We start from the raw sequence: 20,966 nt of genomic DNA, 5'->3' as shown, positions 1-20,966 counted from the left end.
TGCAAACTGCTTAAAGAGGAGGAAGGAACTGAAAACACTTCTTATTAAACCATAAAAAGATTCTTAATTTTTTTCTTACTTTTGCATTGTTTCAATCTGAACTTCCAATTCAGTTTTTTCTATTACAATTTTCTCATAATGACTTTTCCAGGCATTGGAAGCTGAAATTGTTTCAGACAGCTTGGCTTCCTAAAAAATACATCAAGTACTCATCCTTTAACTGAATAACACTTCGGTTTTGTACAGGGCTCTAAACACAAATACGACATAAACAAGGAAAAACTTATCCTATAAAGGATGGCATTTTTTATAAGGAAAATTTTAGTGTACAACTCTGAATATAGGAATCTTTTAAAGTAAATATTGATAATATCTTTATATTAGTATTGTTTTATATGCACATAGTGGCAGTTCTAACACAACATGTTAAGGATGTTGATATAACTATTTTCAAACAATGTTTCATTGTTCATTCATAGTAATGTTTCATTACTAATGAAGATAACTTCCTACCTATTTCTTAAACTTTTCATTCCGCATTCTATATATAGAAGATGCTAACAACCACATAAGCATAAGAGGAGAAAGAAGTCCTCTACTGATACATATAGAAGCTCTCTGCAATTCCACAATTCCATAGCATTTAATAATGCAGCCTTATTTATTGTTGCTATAATGATGTCAAGCTGCTTTGTAGAGGTCACCCCCATTGGTCCCCAAACACTGTTATTGTCAACAAAGAAAGGAAAACTGTAGTAGTGGCTTAACCACTTTGAATGGGAGCTCCCCAAGGTAGAGACTTCTGTCTGTTTTGTTCATTGCTAGGGCCTTGAATAGTGCCTGGCATACAGAAGACACTCAATAAGTAACTGTCAAATGAATGTACTCCTTACGAACCCACCCAGTGAGCCATAGTCATTGTGTCCCCTAACATTCTACAGAATGACAAATTCACTGGGAAGACAACAATACCAATAATTATTAATTAGAAGACCTAGAAGTATTAATGATAGCAGTATTTACTGGGGGCTTCTTTCTTTCCTTCCACCATTCATCCAGTCACAGAAAAAGCATTTATTGAGCATATACTATATGCAAGAATTTTTTGGTTTATACCTTTTTACAAAAATATTGTTGATATGTTGAATAAAGCCTAGTATTCTGTTTTCACATTTTATGTAAAATGAATTTAAATTTGCACAATGAAGTATATAAGTTGGGGTTTGTGTGTATTTGTGTGTGCGTGTGTGTGTGTGTGTAGTGTAGGTTAGGTAATATACTATAATATAAAGATATTTAGAAATTTTAACTATAAAAATAAATGCTGTGAAGAAAATTCAAGATATGACATGACTGTTGAGGGACTGCTTCAAAAGGAGTGGTTAAGAAAGGCCCCTCTGAAGAGATGTCGATTAAAAAGATACCTGAGTGATTAAAAAAGAACTAGCTATTGTGAACCCGAGGAGAGCATTACAGCCAGATGTAATAGCAAACATTAAAACTCTATAGATTAGAGGAATAGAAAGGAGGTCAATATGGCAAAAATGTAGGATGGCCAGGGACTGTGCTTTGACATACTTATTCCTCCCTATAATCATGAGATACAAATATTACTATCTCCTATTTTATAGATAAGGAAATGGAGTCTTAGAGAGGTTAAGTACCTCACCCAAAGTCACAAGACGAACAAGCAGAAGAGCCTTCATATACCATGATCTGGGGTATGTGTCACACGATGCTATTTAAACAGGAAAATCCTGAGAATGTGAATGACTTGATTAACTTTCACCACTCAAGAATATTTTCAGGTATTCAACTCAGTCTAATGACCTTCTAGATTATGAACTTAGTCCTCAGTTCTTTGTCTAGTTAAATTCTTCTGAATGTCGTTCATCTTTAAGTGTTAACACTTGAGCTTATAAAATATTAAGTTGTTTTGTTTCCACAAAAGTTTATGCAAGCTCACTTTCATTTCTAAAAGCCTCTAATAATTCTATAAGCCTTAACATCAGTTCTTAAGAGGTGGAATACCCATGAGACATTAAAAAGAGTAAATATTTTATTAACTGCTAATTGAATAAATACAATAATTCATCACAAACAACAAAGCACTAAGTCCAGTTTTCAACTTTGTACTACACCCAAAGATAACTTTCACATGGTGTGTTTACGTCAGTGAATGGCTTTAAGTGCATTACAGAGTTCAAATGAAGTGAATTACTGAATACAGTCATATGGTCTAATAACAAATCAGCAGTTCCTAAACTGGTGTTCCTTAAAACCAGTTCCAAGAGCTGTTTTGTGGGTAAAACAAGAGTTCTGTGGTTAAATAAGTGGCGAGAAACTCTGAGTTCAAAACTCTTCATTATGCTGTTTTACTTTGCCTACTCAGGGCCTTTCATATGCTAATGTACTCTGTCCATTTCCAAGGGGGAATTTGTATGTACCCTTAGCTTACCGGAGATGCTTTGGGACGCTTTTTTTTTTTTTTTAAAGATTTTATTTATTTATTTGACAGACAGAGATCAACAAATAGGCAGAGGCAGGCAGAGAGAGAGAGGGGGAAGCAGGCTCCTGATGAGCAGAGAGCCCAGTGCGGGGCTTGATCCAGGGCCCTGAGATCATGACCTGAGCCAAAGGCAGAGGCTTAACCCACTGAGCAGCCCAGGCACCCCACTTTGGGACACTTTTAATATATCCTTTAATAAAGTTCCCAAGGAAATACTGATGTAATTCAATATGCAAATGTGACATTTTCTGGAACCTTTCAAAATAAAGACTAAAGCAAAAGAGTGTGAATAAAGTCTTCCTAGTATCAGTAGCATTAAGAGAAGATAATTATATTAATCATTAGGATGTTAACTACACAAACTAAGTACATAGAACAGTTAAGAAAGAATGTATATACTTACCTGATCTCTAATTTGAGACGTAAGGTTTTCCATGTCTCCAGTGAAGTGTTTAAACCTTTGTCTGTAAATTTTAGATGCCTTTTTCAGGGCTATAGTTTTTTGCTTACTTGATTCTTTCATTGCTACAGCTTCATGCTTATTCTTTCTCATTTGTAAGTTCCATTCAGTTATCTTGGTTTCCAAGCTCTAAAAAAAACATTAGTAGTACTTAAATTATTTTAGAACTCCAATGTTTATGTCAACATTGTAAAAATATGTAAATAATCTTCCACAGATTTTATCAAAAGAATTAATCATAGGATTAATAAAAAGCAAAACAGTAAAGGAAGTTGGTTTCACCAAAGTTTATTTGTAACATTACAGAATTACTATACAAATATTTTTTAAACTTTTTTTAAACTCTTTTTAAACTTTAAATGTCTTTAAATTTTTGTTATTAACTAGAACTTGTTAAAATTTCACATCTAGAATATTATACATGGTACTAGTTAAGAAAATCAAAGAACTATAATTGAGCTGGAAATAATTCAAAATAAAATACACAAAACTCAAAGGAATCAGTAGCTCCCTACATATGTTAGGACTCTAGTTGCAATGATAAAGGCTTAAAGGACATATGATCAGAATCTACAGATCACAAACGATGTAGATGAGATAGGCTTATTTTGCAAATGTTAATTTACTGGAATTAAGGGGCACGTCTTGATTCTTAAAAGTTACATCAAGGGCAAAAAACATACTGCTTTACCCAATAAGTAGTAAACTTATGGAAGTTACTATTCCAAGACTGAACAGGCTTAGATGAATAACTATCAGAACCATAACAGTAAGGGTGAAAAGATGTTCGAGGGCCATGTTTTTACCCATTGAATTTGATGGTGTTAATTGGCATGACTGTTTCCTTACATAACTAGAGACAGAATAATAGGCTGGGCGGATGATGGATATGATTTAGTGTGGTAACTCTCATGCTTTTATTTCTAGTTACTTTTAAGATTTTGTATTTAAAGTATTTGACTACTAAATAGCTAAGAATTTAGAGATCTAAGATTTAACGCTTTTACATTTTTTGTAAAAGTTGTATAATACTGAAAAAATTATTACAGAATTAAGGTTTTAGTTTAAAATTTCTGGACAATCATTTTAATGAAAAAAAATGGAAGGAGTCACAGTAAAAGACTCAGTTTTCTATTTAATTCCATGATCAATAAAAACTATGTTCTTTTTTTTTAAGATTTTATTTATTCATTTGAGAGAGATTAAGAGAGCACAAGCAGGGGGAAAGGCAGAGGGTGAGGGAGAAGCAGGCTCCCTGCTGGACTGGGAGCCCAACATGGGGCTCATCCCAGGATCTGGAGATCATGACCTGAACTGAAGGCAGATGCTTAACCATCTGAACCACCCAAGTGCCAGAAAAAACTATGCTTCTTAACTTCCACTAAAATTTAGATGAAGAAGTACATATTAAATAAGATTTAAAGACGAGCCCTCTCTGAAAAGTGAACTCAGCAGATTAAGACAAGCAGCAAAATACTGTTAAACAGTCTTTGAAAATTACTTAAACTAAAAAATGCCATAAAATGTTTTAATAAGTAGTTGGGGGAAAACAAGAAAGAGTACTTAAGAGAACAGACGCCACAGGAAATATAGCTGCCATTCCTCCAGGAAACCACAGGGTGTCATCAGCACACCATAAATAATTGCTACACTTGACTAAACCATTTTAAACACTGGTGAAATAAATTTTTTGGAAGAAGATAGCCAGGACGTCCTCACTAGATTTAATAATAAATGGTGAAATAAATTTTTTGGAACAAGATTGTCAGGACTTCCTCACTAGATTTATCCTATCTCACATTTGAGCACTATTAGGGAGTATAATAAACTATCAAATTATTGTTGTGGTTTCAAAATAAATAACTTCGCAGTCTTGCCAAATGAATGGACATATAAAGTCAACTATTTGCCTTTCCCTATTTCCAAGGAACTCTACACGCTGCATATTATAAAGATAATTATTCTGTGTCTTCTAAATTGTGAATATATTCTATTCCTAACTGCTATATTATAAGATCTAGAAAGAAAAATGGGTTAAAGTATCTTTAGGATACTTCTCAGAGAACTAAAACATAAATTTTTTAAAGACCTATTACAACGAATTGACTCAACTATGTCAAAACTATTAAGCGAGATTTATGTTGTCAAACTGAATTCATTATCTTTGTACTCCAAAAAGAACCCTGTGAAACCTAAATCGAAGAACTAAATTCTGACCCCCAATCCCAATAATGAATTAATGCCTTAAATTTCAAAATTGCGTGTTGGAGGGAAGGTAAAAAAAAATCAGTAACCTAATGTAACTTCTTGTAATTATTTCTAAACAGTAGGGATTTTGTACAGGAATTTAAACTCATAGTATTAGGAGAATGTGATGGCAAAATCTTAAGATTTTAGTCTTACATTCTCTAAATTATCCTATGAAAATTGTTAAAATTAACTTTAAAAAATCACTTAATATTTCATTTTTAAATTGAAGAAAATGCTTTCAAAAATTTTTCCAACTGCTATTTGAGGACATAATTAAAACTTGTAAAAGATAAATTGTGACGGGACACCTGGGTGGCTCAGTGGGTTAAAGCCTCTGCCTTAGGCTCAGGTCATGATCTCAGGTCCTGGGATGGAGCCCGCATTGCACTCTCTGCTCAGCAGGGAACCTGCTTCCTCCTCTCTCTCTGACTGCCTCTCTGCCTGCTTATGATCGCTCTGTCAAATAAATAAATAAAATCTTTAAAAAAAAAAAAAGATAAATTGTGACAGATGATTATCTCAGGTGTCAAATCACATGTTCATCTGTAATGCCTTATGACACCCATGCAAAGGACACAAGGAATCCTGGGGGAAAGTGCTTAAAAGCTCATGTAGGAGGACAAAGGACAAAATTTAAATTTTGCATAAGTCTGCTTAATGTCCCCTTACTGGGCAAAAGCTTTTTACCCTTGAAGAAAAAAAAAAAGCCAAAACACCCCAAGCGCAGTCTTGAAATATGCCACAGGTTGCAAACATCTGCCATGATTCAGGAGTGCAAAAGCAACCAGAAAATTAACACTGATGTCCTCACACTCAGTGTGGGTTATCATTGTACCCTTCTCTAAGCAAGAACATTGCTTCTTTTCTTTTGGCAAAAATAATGACAATAGATCCAGTTAGCTTGTGTCATGTCATGGCGACCTCAAGTTCTTATTTCAAAGTGCCTGTGAGGCTTCCAGAAGAACACTAAAACCACTGAGTTTAAGCCAAAATATTCCCCTTAATGACACTGCTAAAAAAACTGCACAACAAGAACGTTACTCAATTTTCTAAACACCAGCGCTAAGTAACTAATTTTAAAGTTTTAACCATTAGTGACAAACATAAAAATAATAAACATTTACTGACTACTAAATGTATGTATTTATGTATAGATGTAGAAAATAGACAGGAATACTATATCCCAAAATATTAATAATGGTTTTGTTTTTAAATTATCTTAAATTTTTCCTTTGTATTTTATAAATTTTCCATAATAAACATAAATTAACTATATAATGGGAAAGATTTTTAAAGTAATTCAAGCTCTATAAATTCCTCCTAGACTAGTATTAAACAGAGAGAGTATTTCCATCTTGGGATTTAGAACCAAATCTTTAGAAAGGCCAGAAATCTTAAGATCTGCCTCAAATATGTATTTCTCATGGCAACACTTAAATTGAATTCTTCCAAAACCACCAAATTCCAGAACTAAGGAAGGGCTTTATAGTTGTTCATTAATTTTATCACTTAAGCTATAAAAAATGACTGAATATTTATAACCTTTATGTGTTCTTTTAATTTATCATTCTCTGCTTCCTTTTTATTAATTTGGACCTGTAGTCGTTCATGTACCACTTTTACTGATTGTGAAAAACGGTTAGCTTTCAAAGCATTTGCCTGTAACAGACAAAACAAAAAAATGTGTTATTTGATATATTTCTCCACAATCTTTAACTTTATCCACATTTAGATATGATCTAAAAAGTTGACAAAAAGTAAAGTACCATTTTACATTAACTATGACCCCATTATAAATTGTATATAAAACTATAGGGCTGTGTCCCCCTCTGCCCTTTTATTTAATGGCTCCGATACCCTCTTTTAAAAAGTCCTACCTAGCCTAAGTAAATTATATCTAAAATGCTCCTACAAACACTAAACTTCTTTAATTTACACTAAAACTGAAATACAAATTTATTCATAGTTCCTAATATATGGTGATTTATGCCAATTACCCTAACTTAAATACCATAAAAAATCTTTAAAAAAGAAATTTCAAAAAAACTAATAAAATATCCAAATATAAAAACGCTTCTGTGCTTATTTCTGAGGATATGTGGACCAGGATGGTAAGAAGGAAAAGAAGGAGTCAATATTAAGAAAATATAATGAATTAAGCTCAAAATCTGCTTACCTTTTCATTCTGAAACAAACAAGAAAGTTCTTGAATATAGGTCTCCTTTTCAAGTACCTTCTTCTTAAGAGTCTTCGGCAAATATAATGTAAGAGTTAGAAGAAATATCACAATTTGGATAATGCTGGCTAATTTTAAAAAACCAAGCAGCATATAAGTAAAAAATGTCAGAATAGACACGAAGTATAAAAAGACTTACAGTATTTTCACTTTCGTTATCAGTTAGTTTCTCTAACATGCTGGATAAACTGTCCCCTACCTATGAAAAAAAGATATTATAAACCAGTATCAACAAACATATTTCTCTACATATAAAAGTAGAAAAAGTAATAAGCATCTTTTAAGAAATTAATACGGACAACTATTACACACTGTTCAGATTTTTAAAAAGGTCATCATATGGATTTCTGCCTAAGTGTTCCAAATCATCTTTTGCCCACAGTTTATGAAATTATATACTAATTTCTAAATAACACCTCAGACAGTACAAGTCAATGACACAAAACCCACAAAAATCTTGTATGCAAAGGAAGCTCACTGGGCTGCTTATAAGTAGTAAAAAATATAAACAACCTTAATTCTGGCAACCAAGTATTTTTTTTTAAAGAATCGCAGCACATTGGTTAAAAAATTCTATGTAGATATTTTAAATGAGAACATAGAAAAATGTTTATTCATTTTGAGGGTCATACTCCTGCTTGAGAATGTGAAAAAGCTATAAATTCCTTTCACCCAAAAGCATTTATGCCATGTACATATAATGCAAAATTGCACACACAATTTCAGAGGGCTCATGGACTGCATGAAGCCCACTCTTGGACTTATGTAGAGGGACAGAGTGGAATTGCTTGGCATACATATATTTTCATTTCTCTTGGGTATAAACAACTTGTAAATAAATGTTCACAGCAGCTTTATGCATAACAGCCCAAAAGTGGAGCAACCTAAATATCCATCAACTGAGTAATGGACAAGTGAAAAATGGAATAGTCATATAATGAAATATTATTGGTAATAAAGAGGAATGAAGCACTGACATGTGCTACAACATGGATGAACCTTGAAGGCACTATATGAAATGAAAGGCGGTTATGAAGAACCACACTTTATGTGAATCTATTTACATGAAATATCCAGAATCAGCAAATTCATAAAAACAGAAAGCAGATAATAGGGTAAGGAGGGGTGGGTGGGGTTGGGTGGTAGGCAAACTACTAAAGACCACGGGGTTTCTTTTTGTGGTGATGAAAATGCTCTAACATTGACTGTGGTGATCGCTGCACAGTTCTGCAAATACACTAAAAATCACTGAATTGTACACTTTAAATGGGTGAATTGTATGGTATGTGAATTCTCTCTCAACAAACTGTTAACCCCCAAAGATTAATGAATGCATGAATACAATGGTACGAAGGAGCTTAAATTCTAAGAAAATTTTATTGTAACCAGATGAGATGAAATATAACAAATAATGAAAAATTTTGAGATAGAAAATACAAGTGTTTTTCCTATAAAAACATGCTGCTTTCATGTAGAACTATTTGTGAAACATTAAGAGTAAGGATTAGTTTAATGATTTCCATTTCAAACAAAAATTCAAGAATTATTTCCATTTCAAATTTACCAATAATTCAATTTCTACAGTTTGAGAAATAGCAAATCCTTCAAGTGAGAAATACATCTATTACATTAGTGCTTAGGAGTCCTTACTTGTTGGTATTCTGTCTTTCTAAGAAGATGTTCCAAAGTCTGTTTTACACGTTTAAAAGTGTCTAATTCTTTTGTTAATATTTCCTTCTGTTTAGAGATCTTCATTAAACTGGATGCAAAAAGATCAGCCTGACAAAATGTAAGAACCACATACCCTTTTAAGATACAGCATTAAAACAAATTTTTTTAAAGATACATTAAGACACCTAAAATACAGCGTTGCTGTATTTTAAGTATTAAGTATTACAGTATTAAAACATCTAAAATACAGTGTTGCTGTAAAGTATCAAAGAATACTTTATTCTAGCCACAAAATCATTTTTTTGCATATGGTAAGAGTAAATTTTGCCAAGTTTATTAATAGTATATATATATATATTTTAAAGGTTTTATTTATTTATTTGACAGACAGAGATTACAAGTAAGCAGAGAGAGAGGGGGAAGCAGGCTCCCTGTTGAGCAGAGAGCCCAATGCGGGGCTCGATCCCAGGACCCTGAGATCATGACCTGAGCTGAAGGCAGAAGCCTAACCCACTGAGCCATCCAGGTGCCCCTATTAATAGTATATTAAAGTACATCATATATTAAACTAATAAAATAAAAATAAGAGGTTAAGTCCTAAAGTACTTCAGGCATTTTTTGTAATGAAGCTAATAGAATACAATTTATTTTTTGTCTCTAACTCAAACTTTAGTACACTGAAATTTTGGAATACAAGTTTCTATTCCATACAACACTATATAAAATAGATATATTTCATCTTAGAATATTTTAGTTTAAATTCACTCTTAAAATATTTGACTCTGTAGTTGAACTTCAGATAAATCAAGCACCAAGATACATGCTTTCCAGTTTAGCCTCTTATCAAATGCATGCCTGAGATTATCTTTGAAGAAAAAAATTGCAATTAATGACATAGGAGACTGATAAACCTTCAATTTTTTATATCAAATACCCGTATGTGTCCATAACTATGTCAAGATATAACTGCAATTAATGTGTCCTGAGTATTATGCTTGTTGTACATTTTATTAGATGTTCACAAGTCAGATACTCACATTTTCAAAACTAATCTCTTCAATGGTATCCTTAAATAATGGCAAAAGTAATTCTACAGAACAGGTTGCCAACTCAGCTTCCTTAAATGTTGCTTCCAGGTCAGTCTTTTCATTTAGGATGTCCTGTTTTAGACTAATTATATATATACAAATAAAATTTAAGTTAAATCTGTCACATCAAGTAGTTATACTTTTATGCAAATATAGCACAGTGTAACTATCAGTTACACAAACTGCTCTCCAGAATATAACAGTAAGTTGTCACTAAAAATGTATCAAATTTTTCCTATACTCCCCTATTTTTTTATACTTAATATACACAGAAAAAGTTTTTTAACATTTAGATATGTAACACACAAAAACCACCAACAGCAATGCTTCACTGTGCTGCTTATAATTGTTCAACATCTCTTTCCTGGTTTGTAAAATGATTTGTGGAAATATGTTTATGTCTTTTTTACTTCCCTATCTTCTCCCTTCTCTAAACCCAAAAGATTTGTCTTTCTAGACCTTATTCCCTAATGCTTTCTTGAAACTTCCGTGTCCTTCACAAAAAATTCCTCCAGAAGAACAAATAAGCTAAACAAACAGAACACAAAAAACTAAAGCTCTCGAGATCTCAAAAATCCTTCACACTTGGCTTTATAATACATTATCATCATTCAAAACAAACTATTAATATTTGCCTTTTTGATTACCTAGACACTACTGTGTGTCATTGTAAAAGACATCTCTTTGGTCACATTTTTACATCCTGAAATCAGGATCCTTCTTGTAATCTTTGGTAGTTAAGAAGCAGTCCTAAGTTCTTTCTTGCACATGCCCAGAACTTAAAGGTGTCCAATACTTTCAAGAATACCTGAAATGGGGTATAGCACTTTTTAAACCCTAGGAATGGAGGGTCATAGAGGGGTTGAAGGAGCTGGTGATGTAGGAATGTTTAGCAACATTCCAGAAGCAAGACTCCAAAACAGGCTTGCTGGATATTGTAAGAGCCCAGCACCAGTAAATCTTATTTCAGTTAGAGATGCTCCTAAGAAATGCTACATCACCAATACTCTTAATAGCTAGGACAACTCTGAGTCAAAAAGTGACTCAGAAGAGTCAGATTTTGAGTATAAGAAAATTTTGAGAATACCCTACTTTACTTCATTTATATTTTATTCTTACATAAGCATAGAGTTATTTGAAGTCAAAATCTATGTATAATTAAGTCTGAAGGAGCTTCTTCAATATTTATAAATAAAATAACAAGTCATAAGAAAGCATCATATCGGGGTGCCTGGGTGGTTCAGTTCTTAAGCGTCTGTCTTCGGCTTGAGTCATGATCAGAGGGTCCTGGGATTGAGCCCCCAGTCGGGCTCTCTGCTTGGCTGCTTCTCCCTCTCCCACTCTCCCTGCTAGTGTTCTCTCTCTCTCTCGCTGTGTCCCTCTCTGTCAAATAAATAAATAAAATCTTAAAAAAAAAAAATTGTATCTTTCTTCAATAGGCAGTTTTTTTTCTTTCTTTACAAAACATAATATAATGGCTCATCAACAACTGATGGGATCTTAGAGGCTATGTCTGAAAGCAGACTGTGTTCTTAATTACTGCTGGCCAAACGTGATGGGTGTAAGATGTTAGCTGTAAATGACAGTTGTCCATTATTAAAAATCATGGGCAGAAGAAAGTCAAGAATGATTATATATGACCAAATATCATTGTCATTTACAACAAGTTAAATAGAAGATGGACTATACTATTAACAGTGACAATAATGGTGTTTTGAGACTGTCATTTTGGGGGGCACGTGGGTAGCTCAGCTGGTTAAGCGTCTGTTGGCTCAGGTCACAATCCCAGGGTCCTGAAATCAAGCCCTGCAACAGGCTCCCTGGGAGAGTAAATGTGCTTGTGTTCTCTCTCTCTCTCAAATAAATACATAAAATCTTAAAAGAAAAAAAAAAGACAGTCATCTCAGTGAGCAATGAGTCATATAAATAGCAAGGTATTCCCTATGTTTTTTAAGATTTTATTTATTTGGGGGGAGGGGCAGACGGAGAGGGAAGGAGAAAATCTCAAGCAGACTCCCAACTGGTGGGAGTCCAATGTGGGGCTCAATCCCATGACCCTGACATACAACCTGACCGAAAACAAGAGTTGAACACTCAACTGAACCACTCAGGCACCCCCATGTATTCCCTATTCTAAAGGAGATAGCAAAATATGACAGGTATTTGTTATCTAGCAATACTCCAAACGACAGTGAATTAGTACTCATCAACTACATTTCCAAAATTCCATAGTATTTCTATTTTCATTTACCTTAGCTATAAGGCTTTATACTTCAATAACTTTCAATAGTTAAGACTTTCATTTTTATTTGCTTTCATTAGGATTCCAAAAAAACTAGCCCAATTCTGCTAAATGAGTACTGATTTGTAATCACGTTAAATAAACAAATGAATTGCTAGATTTGAAGAAGTTATTATTGAAAGAATGCTGTATTTGATTCAAATAATTTACAGTATGGTCAAAATACAAAATGCTAAAAACAGAAAATTAGATATCCCCTGCTGTATTTGAGAATACCAGCTGAGATGACTTTCACTGGCAGCTTGTGGTAAATGTTCGTCCTCTGGTGTACTTGTAAAATGGGAACATAATTCTTCTGAATGACTTCTATCAATTGCAGGTTTCTCCATAAACTTGGTAAACAGATTTATAGGTGGCTTCCACAAATTTTCCTCATAAGGTGAAAGCTAAGAAATATTTTAGTTATTAAACTTATCATTTCAGTAGGTTCTTTTTTCTATCATTAACCTATAAGATAAAAATCCTAAACATGTATAAAGAATAATATTTTACAGACAAAACAGGAATTGTAACTGCTACTCATTGTGATACTAATTTTAAAACTATCAAAATTCCATTGCACAACCCTTCAACAATTGCCAATTCCACAGTTTCCAAAAGGCTTGTTATTTTCTACATAACCACAAGAATGTAGAAATTTTTATTAATCTATTTCTTGAAGTATTGTAATAACTTAATCAGTCATACTAGAAAATAAATATAAAAATTATGGTTAACTCTGGTCCTCAGTTTCATTATATCTACCCAATAGGAAATGTATGTTATGTATGCCTAGAACAGTAGAAATTTCATGTATTTTTCAAAGTATCTGGCAACAATAGCTACAAGAAGATTAAGCTATTCTTTTGAAAGTTTACAAAATTTACAAAATTAAATTGATTTATTCCTATTTCCCAGCTCAATCTAGGGTATTTTTTGGTGATAACGAATAGGCAGATGACAAATACTTCTAAGTTTTACTAAACAACTGTTTTCACCCAAACTTAGAGATGTCATTTTTTTAAGCAGGAATACTCAATGAATTTCTTCGGAACTGTTACATTTTAAGTAATGAATTAGTGGTTCAGCAATCATTAAGGCTGTGTTTTCAAAACTTGAATATATTGTATCTCCCTGACTTATATTTATACATCTTACATTTATACAAAATGAAATGTTATATTTAATATCTTCTGCATTTTTTCAGAGATATTTTACTTCTTTGTAATTTATTTTTATAAACCTGTATTATACATTTGTTCAGGAATTTTCAGTACTTTTTTTTTTTTTCAGTACTTTAGATGTGAAGAAATTAGAGGTTGAAAATTACTTATAGTTCTAAATGACACTTTGAAAGTGTCTGTAAAAATATATCTATTTTTGTCTAAGGGTTCTATACACTTCAGAAACAAGTATTTAGGATACAGATCAATGAGGAAGCATGTTAGTATTTTTAAATACCAGCAATTCATGTACAAATGGAACTGCTAACCAACCTACAGATATCTATAGATATCTAAGATGATCTACTTGAATGTTGCATATATGAAACATCTGTTAGTAGGACATAGCAATATTTTGAGCAATCTGAAGTCTTAAGGAATTAAAGAAGAATTAAAAATAGATGGATACAAAAAAAATAAAATGTAAAACCAAAACTAAGAATGAAGAAGAATATGATCTAGATAAATCACTGCAATCAACAGTACTATCGTTTGGTTCTCATAGTTACCCCACTCACAGAGGAACTGGTATTTATCCTCATTCATTCACTTGTTTAAAATTTGTTGCTCTGCACACTGGAATCTAAAGAAAGAATACCTTATGTACATTTGAATCCTTAGTACCTACAAGCCTTATCAAAGCCAAGCAGTAATTGAAGGAGAGGACTCAAAGCTTAGAGCAGTGAATGTGATGAATAAAGGCAGCATTTTACTTATTCACTTCATTGATTTATCTTTGGGGGAATCATTAAAAGAAAAATGTTTCCTATATTTTGAATAAAAGTTCAAAAATAAATGTAAGGGGATTAGGAATCTTCAACTGGTAGTCAGTTTGGTATCAGTATTTTTTAAATGAGTTCTTACTTGACTCTGGGGGCTACTGGCAACCATTTACACAATTTTTCTAAAAGTTATATCACAAGATGAAGTACTACATTTTTCTGCTTCATCACCTGTAAGAAATAACTGTGTCTGATCTTAAAGGGTAAACAAATAAAATTAAAGCACTATAAAAACAGAGATCTTAGAATGACTCTTAGCTCAACATTCAGAAATGTTATCTTTACTACTGATTCCTCAAAACATAGCGAACTATATAAGTCAAGTCTCAGATATACCCATAGAAATTATCAACAAATATATTCTTATAATCTAGAAATATTTTCCAGGATAAAAATTGTTCGGAGGTTCCAAGGCACTCCACATTTGTGTATTGTGACAATACTATAACTAAAAACATATGTATGCTGGACAACAATTTTCTTTAGCATAAAAAGTCCTCCCTTTATAAAAAATGCTATCATTTTAGTGAGCCAAATGTATTCTTCTACAGAAAAGCAGATGTTTTGCAAGAAAATGTTTTCAATTACATGGAATATACTGCCAATTGACAAATATACTTCTGTACAACTTGGTGGTGAAACAAAGACACATATTCTGCACACATATTTAATAACCAAACCCCTAAAGACTGGCAATTTAAACATGTTTTAATGTTTAAAGAATTAAATTTCCTATACAGAGATGACTTTACCAGTCCCCTACCAAAAAGGCATGTACTTAAAGCTTTTTCCAGGCATGGTCATGGTTTACGCTGACCCAGCTACACTCACTAAAGTATGTTCCATTTTGGCCAACAACAAGCATTTGAGGGATGGCTCTTCAGGGACTGTAATGCTGGCCAGGGTCAGAGAAAAGAAAGATCCCAGTTCAGGCCCTTCTTTAGCATCTAGATTGCTCTAGGTAAATGAACCAGCTGCAGACAAATATGTACTTAAAACTAATCTCTCTGAAGAGAAAAGCATAAGAATCTCAAGATTTCAATTTGTTTTGCCAAGCATTAATTCTTGGAAAATGAGCTCCCACTGGCTTCAAACAAGAGCACACAAGTTCTCCTGAAAAATTCACTGAAATATTCAGCAAAGAACACAAAATTGATATAGGAATGCTGCTCATCTCTCTTACTGTTCTTCACACTAGTCAAAGCTTACTAAAGAATTTGTAGAGTCCTGCAGAACAAATGGGAGTGACAAAAAGGAAGAGAAAAAGGCATTCTGGATAGAGGGTCAAGTACAAGCTAGAGGAAGGAAATCATGAAGGGACATGATTTGAAAGGGCAAGTGGCAAAGGACTCGTCCTTTGGACTTGTCCTTCCATTGACACATGGAAGTGGTCACTGTATGCCAAGCTCAAAAGTTTGAATTTTTTCCTAAAGGTTAAGACAGACCATTAAATCATTTTAAGCAAGATATACCCATAGATCAAAAGTGCATCTTTAAAGGATAAATTCAGTGGTATTTTGGAGACTGGACCATGCATACGGAGGGGAGAAGAGTAGAAGCAGTGAAACTGGTTATTCGAGTCCCAGAGAGATGAAATTCCAGCATTCTTTTCCTAGAAAAAAATTTTGAAGCAATCAAAAGTTGTTTCCACTGGTGATTAAAAAAAAAAAAAAAAACACTTGAAAAGCAATGAAGGAATTAGAATAGCAAGAGATCAGTAGAGAAAGTGACCAAATATAACAGCTCACTTACCCATGACCATCTGAATGGACTGCTCCACATACCTGTTCCAGAAAATGACAGCTTATCCCTTTAAGTACCAAAAGTAACTTCTGAGCTTGAAGAAAATCTCCTGAAAGTATTATTTCTTCTTTCTCAAACAGAGTACATGTAGCCTGAAAATAATTTAACTAATCCTTGTTGACCCAGAGGCAGCATATTAAAATGAAATACTGAGGCAGACTCACCCGTTCTTGGTCCTTAGAACCACCTGACATGGACAATTCTCAGGCACAGCGGGCCTCAGTTGCCTCTTCTACATGAGAGAAACCTTTGCCAGCCAAGCTGTGGGGAGGTTTGAACAGAATGAAGCAGTGCTTACAGGTGGGTTTTTTTGTTTGTTTGTTTGCTTGAGTGGCTTTTTTTAAAATTTAGGGCCCCTTTGACTCGTTTTTGGGACTGCTTTCCCACCAGGTCTTCTCTTTAAATTTTTTCATCTTAAAAAAAACAAACAAACAAACATATTGAGTCAATCCCCATTCCTTAAATTATTTGCAGGCCTCAGTTATCTGTATAAAACCAACTTTTAAAAACAATTCCTTCAAGATCGTTCTTTACAGAATCATTACAAATCATCATCAAAGTAGTCATAAGTTGGGGCGCCTGGGTGGCTCAGTGGATTAGGCCACTGCCTTCGGCTCAGGTCATGATCTCAGGGTCCTGGGATGGAGCCCCGCATCGGGCTCTCTGCTCCGCAGGGAGCCTGCTTCCTCCTCTCTCTCTGCCTGCCTCTCTGCCTACTTGTGATCTCTGCCTGTCAAATAAATAAATAAAATCTTAAATAAATAAATAAATAAATAAATAAATAAATAAAAAAGTAGTCATAAGTTGAGGACTACTAAACCAGAGCCCAAGGGAAAACAACTGACTTCCAAAAGAATAGACCTGAGTGGATAGATGTTATGTCAACCTCACTGCTATACTCAGCTCCTTGGGTCTCATTCATCTGTACAATATAAACAAAGCCACTTTCTCATACCTTTGGATTTTTTGGATACAAAAACCATATTATTTATACACATCAACCGTGAAGGTAGAAGACAGAGAAGCAGAAAATGGATACCTAGCTGTTCAAGAATTAGGAACATGACCATGACACTCTTATTATAAGCAGAAGGAAAGCAAACTAATTTCAAAAACAGGTTTTCTGTAGTTTGTTCCTTTAACTAACCAAGTAGTGTTTAAAACTACTCCAAACACCTCATTAATTAAAAAACACCTGAAACCTTACTATGGGTGAGGTGACAGGGAAACTTTGTCTCTGAAATAGACACCCTAAATACCAGTCCCGGTGTGGTAATGGTTTTCTCAATCAACATGCACCTCTGGGGCACTTGGGTGGCTCAGTGGGTTAAAGCCTCTGCCTTTGGCTCAGGGCATGATCCCAGGCTCCTGGGATAGAGCCCCATATGGGGCTCTCTGCTCAGCAGGGAGCCTGCTCCTCTCCCCCACCCCACCTCTTTGCCCACTTGTCATCTCTGTCAAATAAATAAATAAAATCTTCAAAAAAAAAAAAATGCACCCCTTACTACCTGTACTCAAAACCCGACACTGGTTTACTTAATCACTTTTATTACAACCACTCAAATTGACTATTATTGCCCTCGTTTTCCAGTTAAGGAAACTGAAGCTAGGAAAGTTAAGTGACCATTCCAAGGCCACACACATGAAGGAGTTTCCTACAGAGTCTGGAAACCTAGAAGGAACCTGGAGAAGGACTTAATTTCCGAGGCTTCCCATAGTATTCTTCACTAAAGGGGCCCCAGGGCCTACCACAATCGGGTATATATTATATGGTGGTCGCTGGAAAGCCAAATGGTAAGAAAACTGTTTCACAAGGAAACGCCGCCTTGCCTGGGCCGGCTAGAAAAGGGCTTCGTTCTGGAAAAGTCCATCAACTAAGATGTACCCTGGGGTCCTGGGAACCACATCTTCCCTAGGAGTACGAGCCTCGCTGCCTTTTCCCCAGGCCAGGCGGTCAATTCTGGGGGAAGTGGCACGTACAGGCAGAAAGGGGCTGAGGTTTAGCTCTGGGTGGACGCTAAGGCCTTTCATTTCCGGACCCACCACAGCCCTTATCTCCAGAACCCCAAAATGCGTCCGCGGTAACCGCAAGGAAGCGGTCCGAGCCCAAGACTCCCCCTCCCAAAAGCGTGCCTACGCCCCGACCTCTACGTCAGCACGGCGCCGGGACGTCAGCCCGGTGCCGCTCGGCTATGGAAGAGGTCCAAAGGGGCCGCGAAAATGACGCCTCAGCGAACGTTTGTGGAAACCACTGCCATGTACCTGTGCTCTCCGGCCCTGGGTCGGCTAGGAGAGAGAGGGACGCAGGGGGCAGTGCCGCAGGTAAAAGCTAGAAAGGAAGCCAAAAGACGCGAGGTGGCAAGCAGGCGAATTCCTAGAACTGCTTGCAGTGGAAGGGTGCCCGCCCGGGTGCATGTGGGACGAAAGCCGCACTAGTAACCTCCTGTGGCTTCTCTGGCAACGGCCGCCCCGCCCTTTGCGTCGGGCCACAGCCGAAGCGGCCGATTGGCCGGGCTCAGGAAAGCAAGGGCCTGCGTCCGTTGCGATTGGCGGGAATGAGGGGGCGGGGCCTGGGAGAGGAGCTTTGTCTCTCAGTTGCCGCTCTGGGTAAACTTTTCCCGCCCGCCCTTCAAACCTTTTGTTTTGCGGAGGAGGCCTCATTTTCATATAGTTACCAAAAATATCAATTGAGATCAACCTAGAAAAGGAAATAAGACCGATAGATTCCGCATTTTCTAACAGTTGGCATGGAATTGCCCTGCTTTTGCTTTTTAAAGGGGACATTTGAAAAAGCCCAAGCAACCGCGACTACAAAGGGACTTTGTTTTAAATGTATAGTATTGCTGTATAGCTGAAGTCTTCCCCAGGCCTTTCCTTCTGTTAAATTAGGGACCTGGACGGTGATCTAAAGCGACTTGCAGATTTCAGATTCTTTACATCTATACGACAGGCAACGAGTATGATCTCTACGCTCCTGAACAAGCCAGGCGAGGTTTTACCTGGGAAACTAGAAAAGTTTCCACCTCACCTTGAAGTTCGTGTTAAGAATTGTGCACTATCATGGAGATAAGCAAATAGAGCGATTTTCACATGTCAGTTGAGCAGTTTAGCCACGCCATGGCATACTTCATTATTGGTTTTATTTAAGAACATTTTCCATTAATGATTACAGCAAAGCTATCTTTGTTTTGTTTTGTTTTCCAGTGTTGCTTGTCCAGCAAGAAGTTCATGGCAGTTTAAGAGTTCATTCATAAAGAACATATAACTGTTCCATATATGCAAATGTTGAAAAGCTGTGGAGACCGGATCCATCTCTTGCTGATGGATCATGAGCTCTGGCAAGTCAACTAACGGCTACTCTAGGCTAGTCTTCCTTGTTTAAGGCGGAAAAAAAAAAAAAAAAAAAAAAAAAAGGAAGTGGACACGTGGAATCAGTGCAAGGAAAGTAATTTTGAGGGGTTTTCCAGCACTTACCTGGGATTCTAGCTAACCTTACTAGTTTGTCATAATAAAATAATTGTACACAGAAGTTAGGCTTCTCTTGTGAAAAATACTTAATTAAATTGCATCAGTGTTAGATATAACCACCTTTATAAGACATGCAAAAGGAAAAGCAGTACAAAATCTCAAGATGATTATATTAGATTCTCAAACTATTTGAACTGCCCAGGTAAATATGGCATCTCTCATCTTCTAAATCTAATCTAATCTAAATTTGAATTTGAAATCTGGTTGGATAATGAAGCTTGGGATAGAAAGATCCCTTATTTTAAATTATTTAAATGGAAAAAAAATTCCTCCAGCCCACCAAAAATGCCAATCAATTTCCCCAAATATTAAATACTTGACTACTTACAAAATAATACATTAAGGATTTTCTCATAATTTAAAGCAGAGGCCAGTGTACTTTTTTCTGTACGAGGCCACATAGTAAATATTTTAGATTTTGTGGATTATACAGTCTGTCATATTTAATTCTGTCCTTGATGCATAAAAGATGTCATAAAGGATACATAAACACATGGTTTGGCTGTGTTCCATAAAAACTTTATTTACAAAAGTAGATACCAGGATAGATTTGGCTCAGGACAGAGTGTACAGACCTCTAATATAAAGCATTTAAAACATCATTAGTGGTACATTTGTGTGTAGGATGCAAGGTACAATGTTGGATAGTAATTTTGTTTTTCTTCCTCATAGGAACAAATATATACTATAATGGTAAAAGTAGCCATGAGATAGTAAGCTGAAATAATGAAAAGTAGTAAACAGTAAAATGAAATAGTAGTAAACAATGAAATAGTAGTTTAAAGATACTTGATGAATACAAATAAAATTTAACAAAATAAAAAAGCAATTTAAAAAATTAGTTTGGTTGTGTAATATATTATTTTCTTAGGGTTTATTCCCCACTTGAGTTACTTGTGTTCTTTCCAACATGTTTTGGTTTTCTTTTGCTGTTTTAACAAACTTAGGGTTTAACAGAACAACCATTTTATTTGTTCATTATTCTGTGGTAAGAAATTCAGCCAAGGTTCAGCTGGGTGGGTTTTTTCCTCCATATGGCAATTGCTTGTGTCTCTCATCGGGTGCAGCCAGATAGCAGCTGAGGCTGGAATATCCAAAATTATGTGTTTGGTGACTAGGTGGGCTCAGTTGGAAG

At 35.1% G+C, this 20,966-nt stretch overlaps 1 protein-coding gene across 17 annotated transcripts in view; it reads right to left on the bottom strand.

Annotated features, from left to right (window-relative positions):
* ODF2L (outer dense fiber of sperm tails 2 like) overlaps window positions 1–18,703 on the bottom strand; it is a 36,135-nt gene extending 17,432 nt beyond the window's left edge. For 3 of the 17 annotated variants that reach the window (XM_046022948.1, XM_046022803.1, XM_046022894.1), the window contains exons 1-10: window positions 18,566–18,703; window positions 16,468–16,716; window positions 12,733–12,902; window positions 10,164–10,296; window positions 9,106–9,234; window positions 7,595–7,654; window positions 7,396–7,467; window positions 6,762–6,878; window positions 2,913–3,098; window positions 80–189 (exon numbers count right to left, since the gene is read on the bottom strand). In XM_046022948.1, the coding sequence (XP_045878904.1) occupies window positions 80–189; window positions 2,913–3,098; window positions 6,762–6,878; window positions 7,396–7,467; window positions 7,595–7,654; window positions 9,106–9,234; window positions 10,164–10,296; window positions 12,733–12,902; window positions 16,468–16,497 (1,007 nt within the window). In that variant the 5' untranslated portion in view covers window positions 16,498–16,716; window positions 18,566–18,703. The other 14 variants (XM_046022870.1, XM_046022842.1, XM_046022862.1 and 11 more) reach the window with 14 other exon arrangements.
* Between the last annotated feature and the right edge of the window lie 2,263 nt (window positions 18,704–20,966).

The sequence above is a fragment of the Meles meles genome, chromosome 1, assembly GCF_922984935.1.
Source record: "Meles meles chromosome 1, mMelMel3.1 paternal haplotype, whole genome shotgun sequence".
Lineage (NCBI taxonomy): Eukaryota > Metazoa > Chordata > Mammalia > Carnivora > Mustelidae > Meles > Meles meles.
The sequence above is the reverse complement of the archived record's forward strand: the minus strand, read 5'-3'. Positions and strand labels throughout refer to the sequence as shown.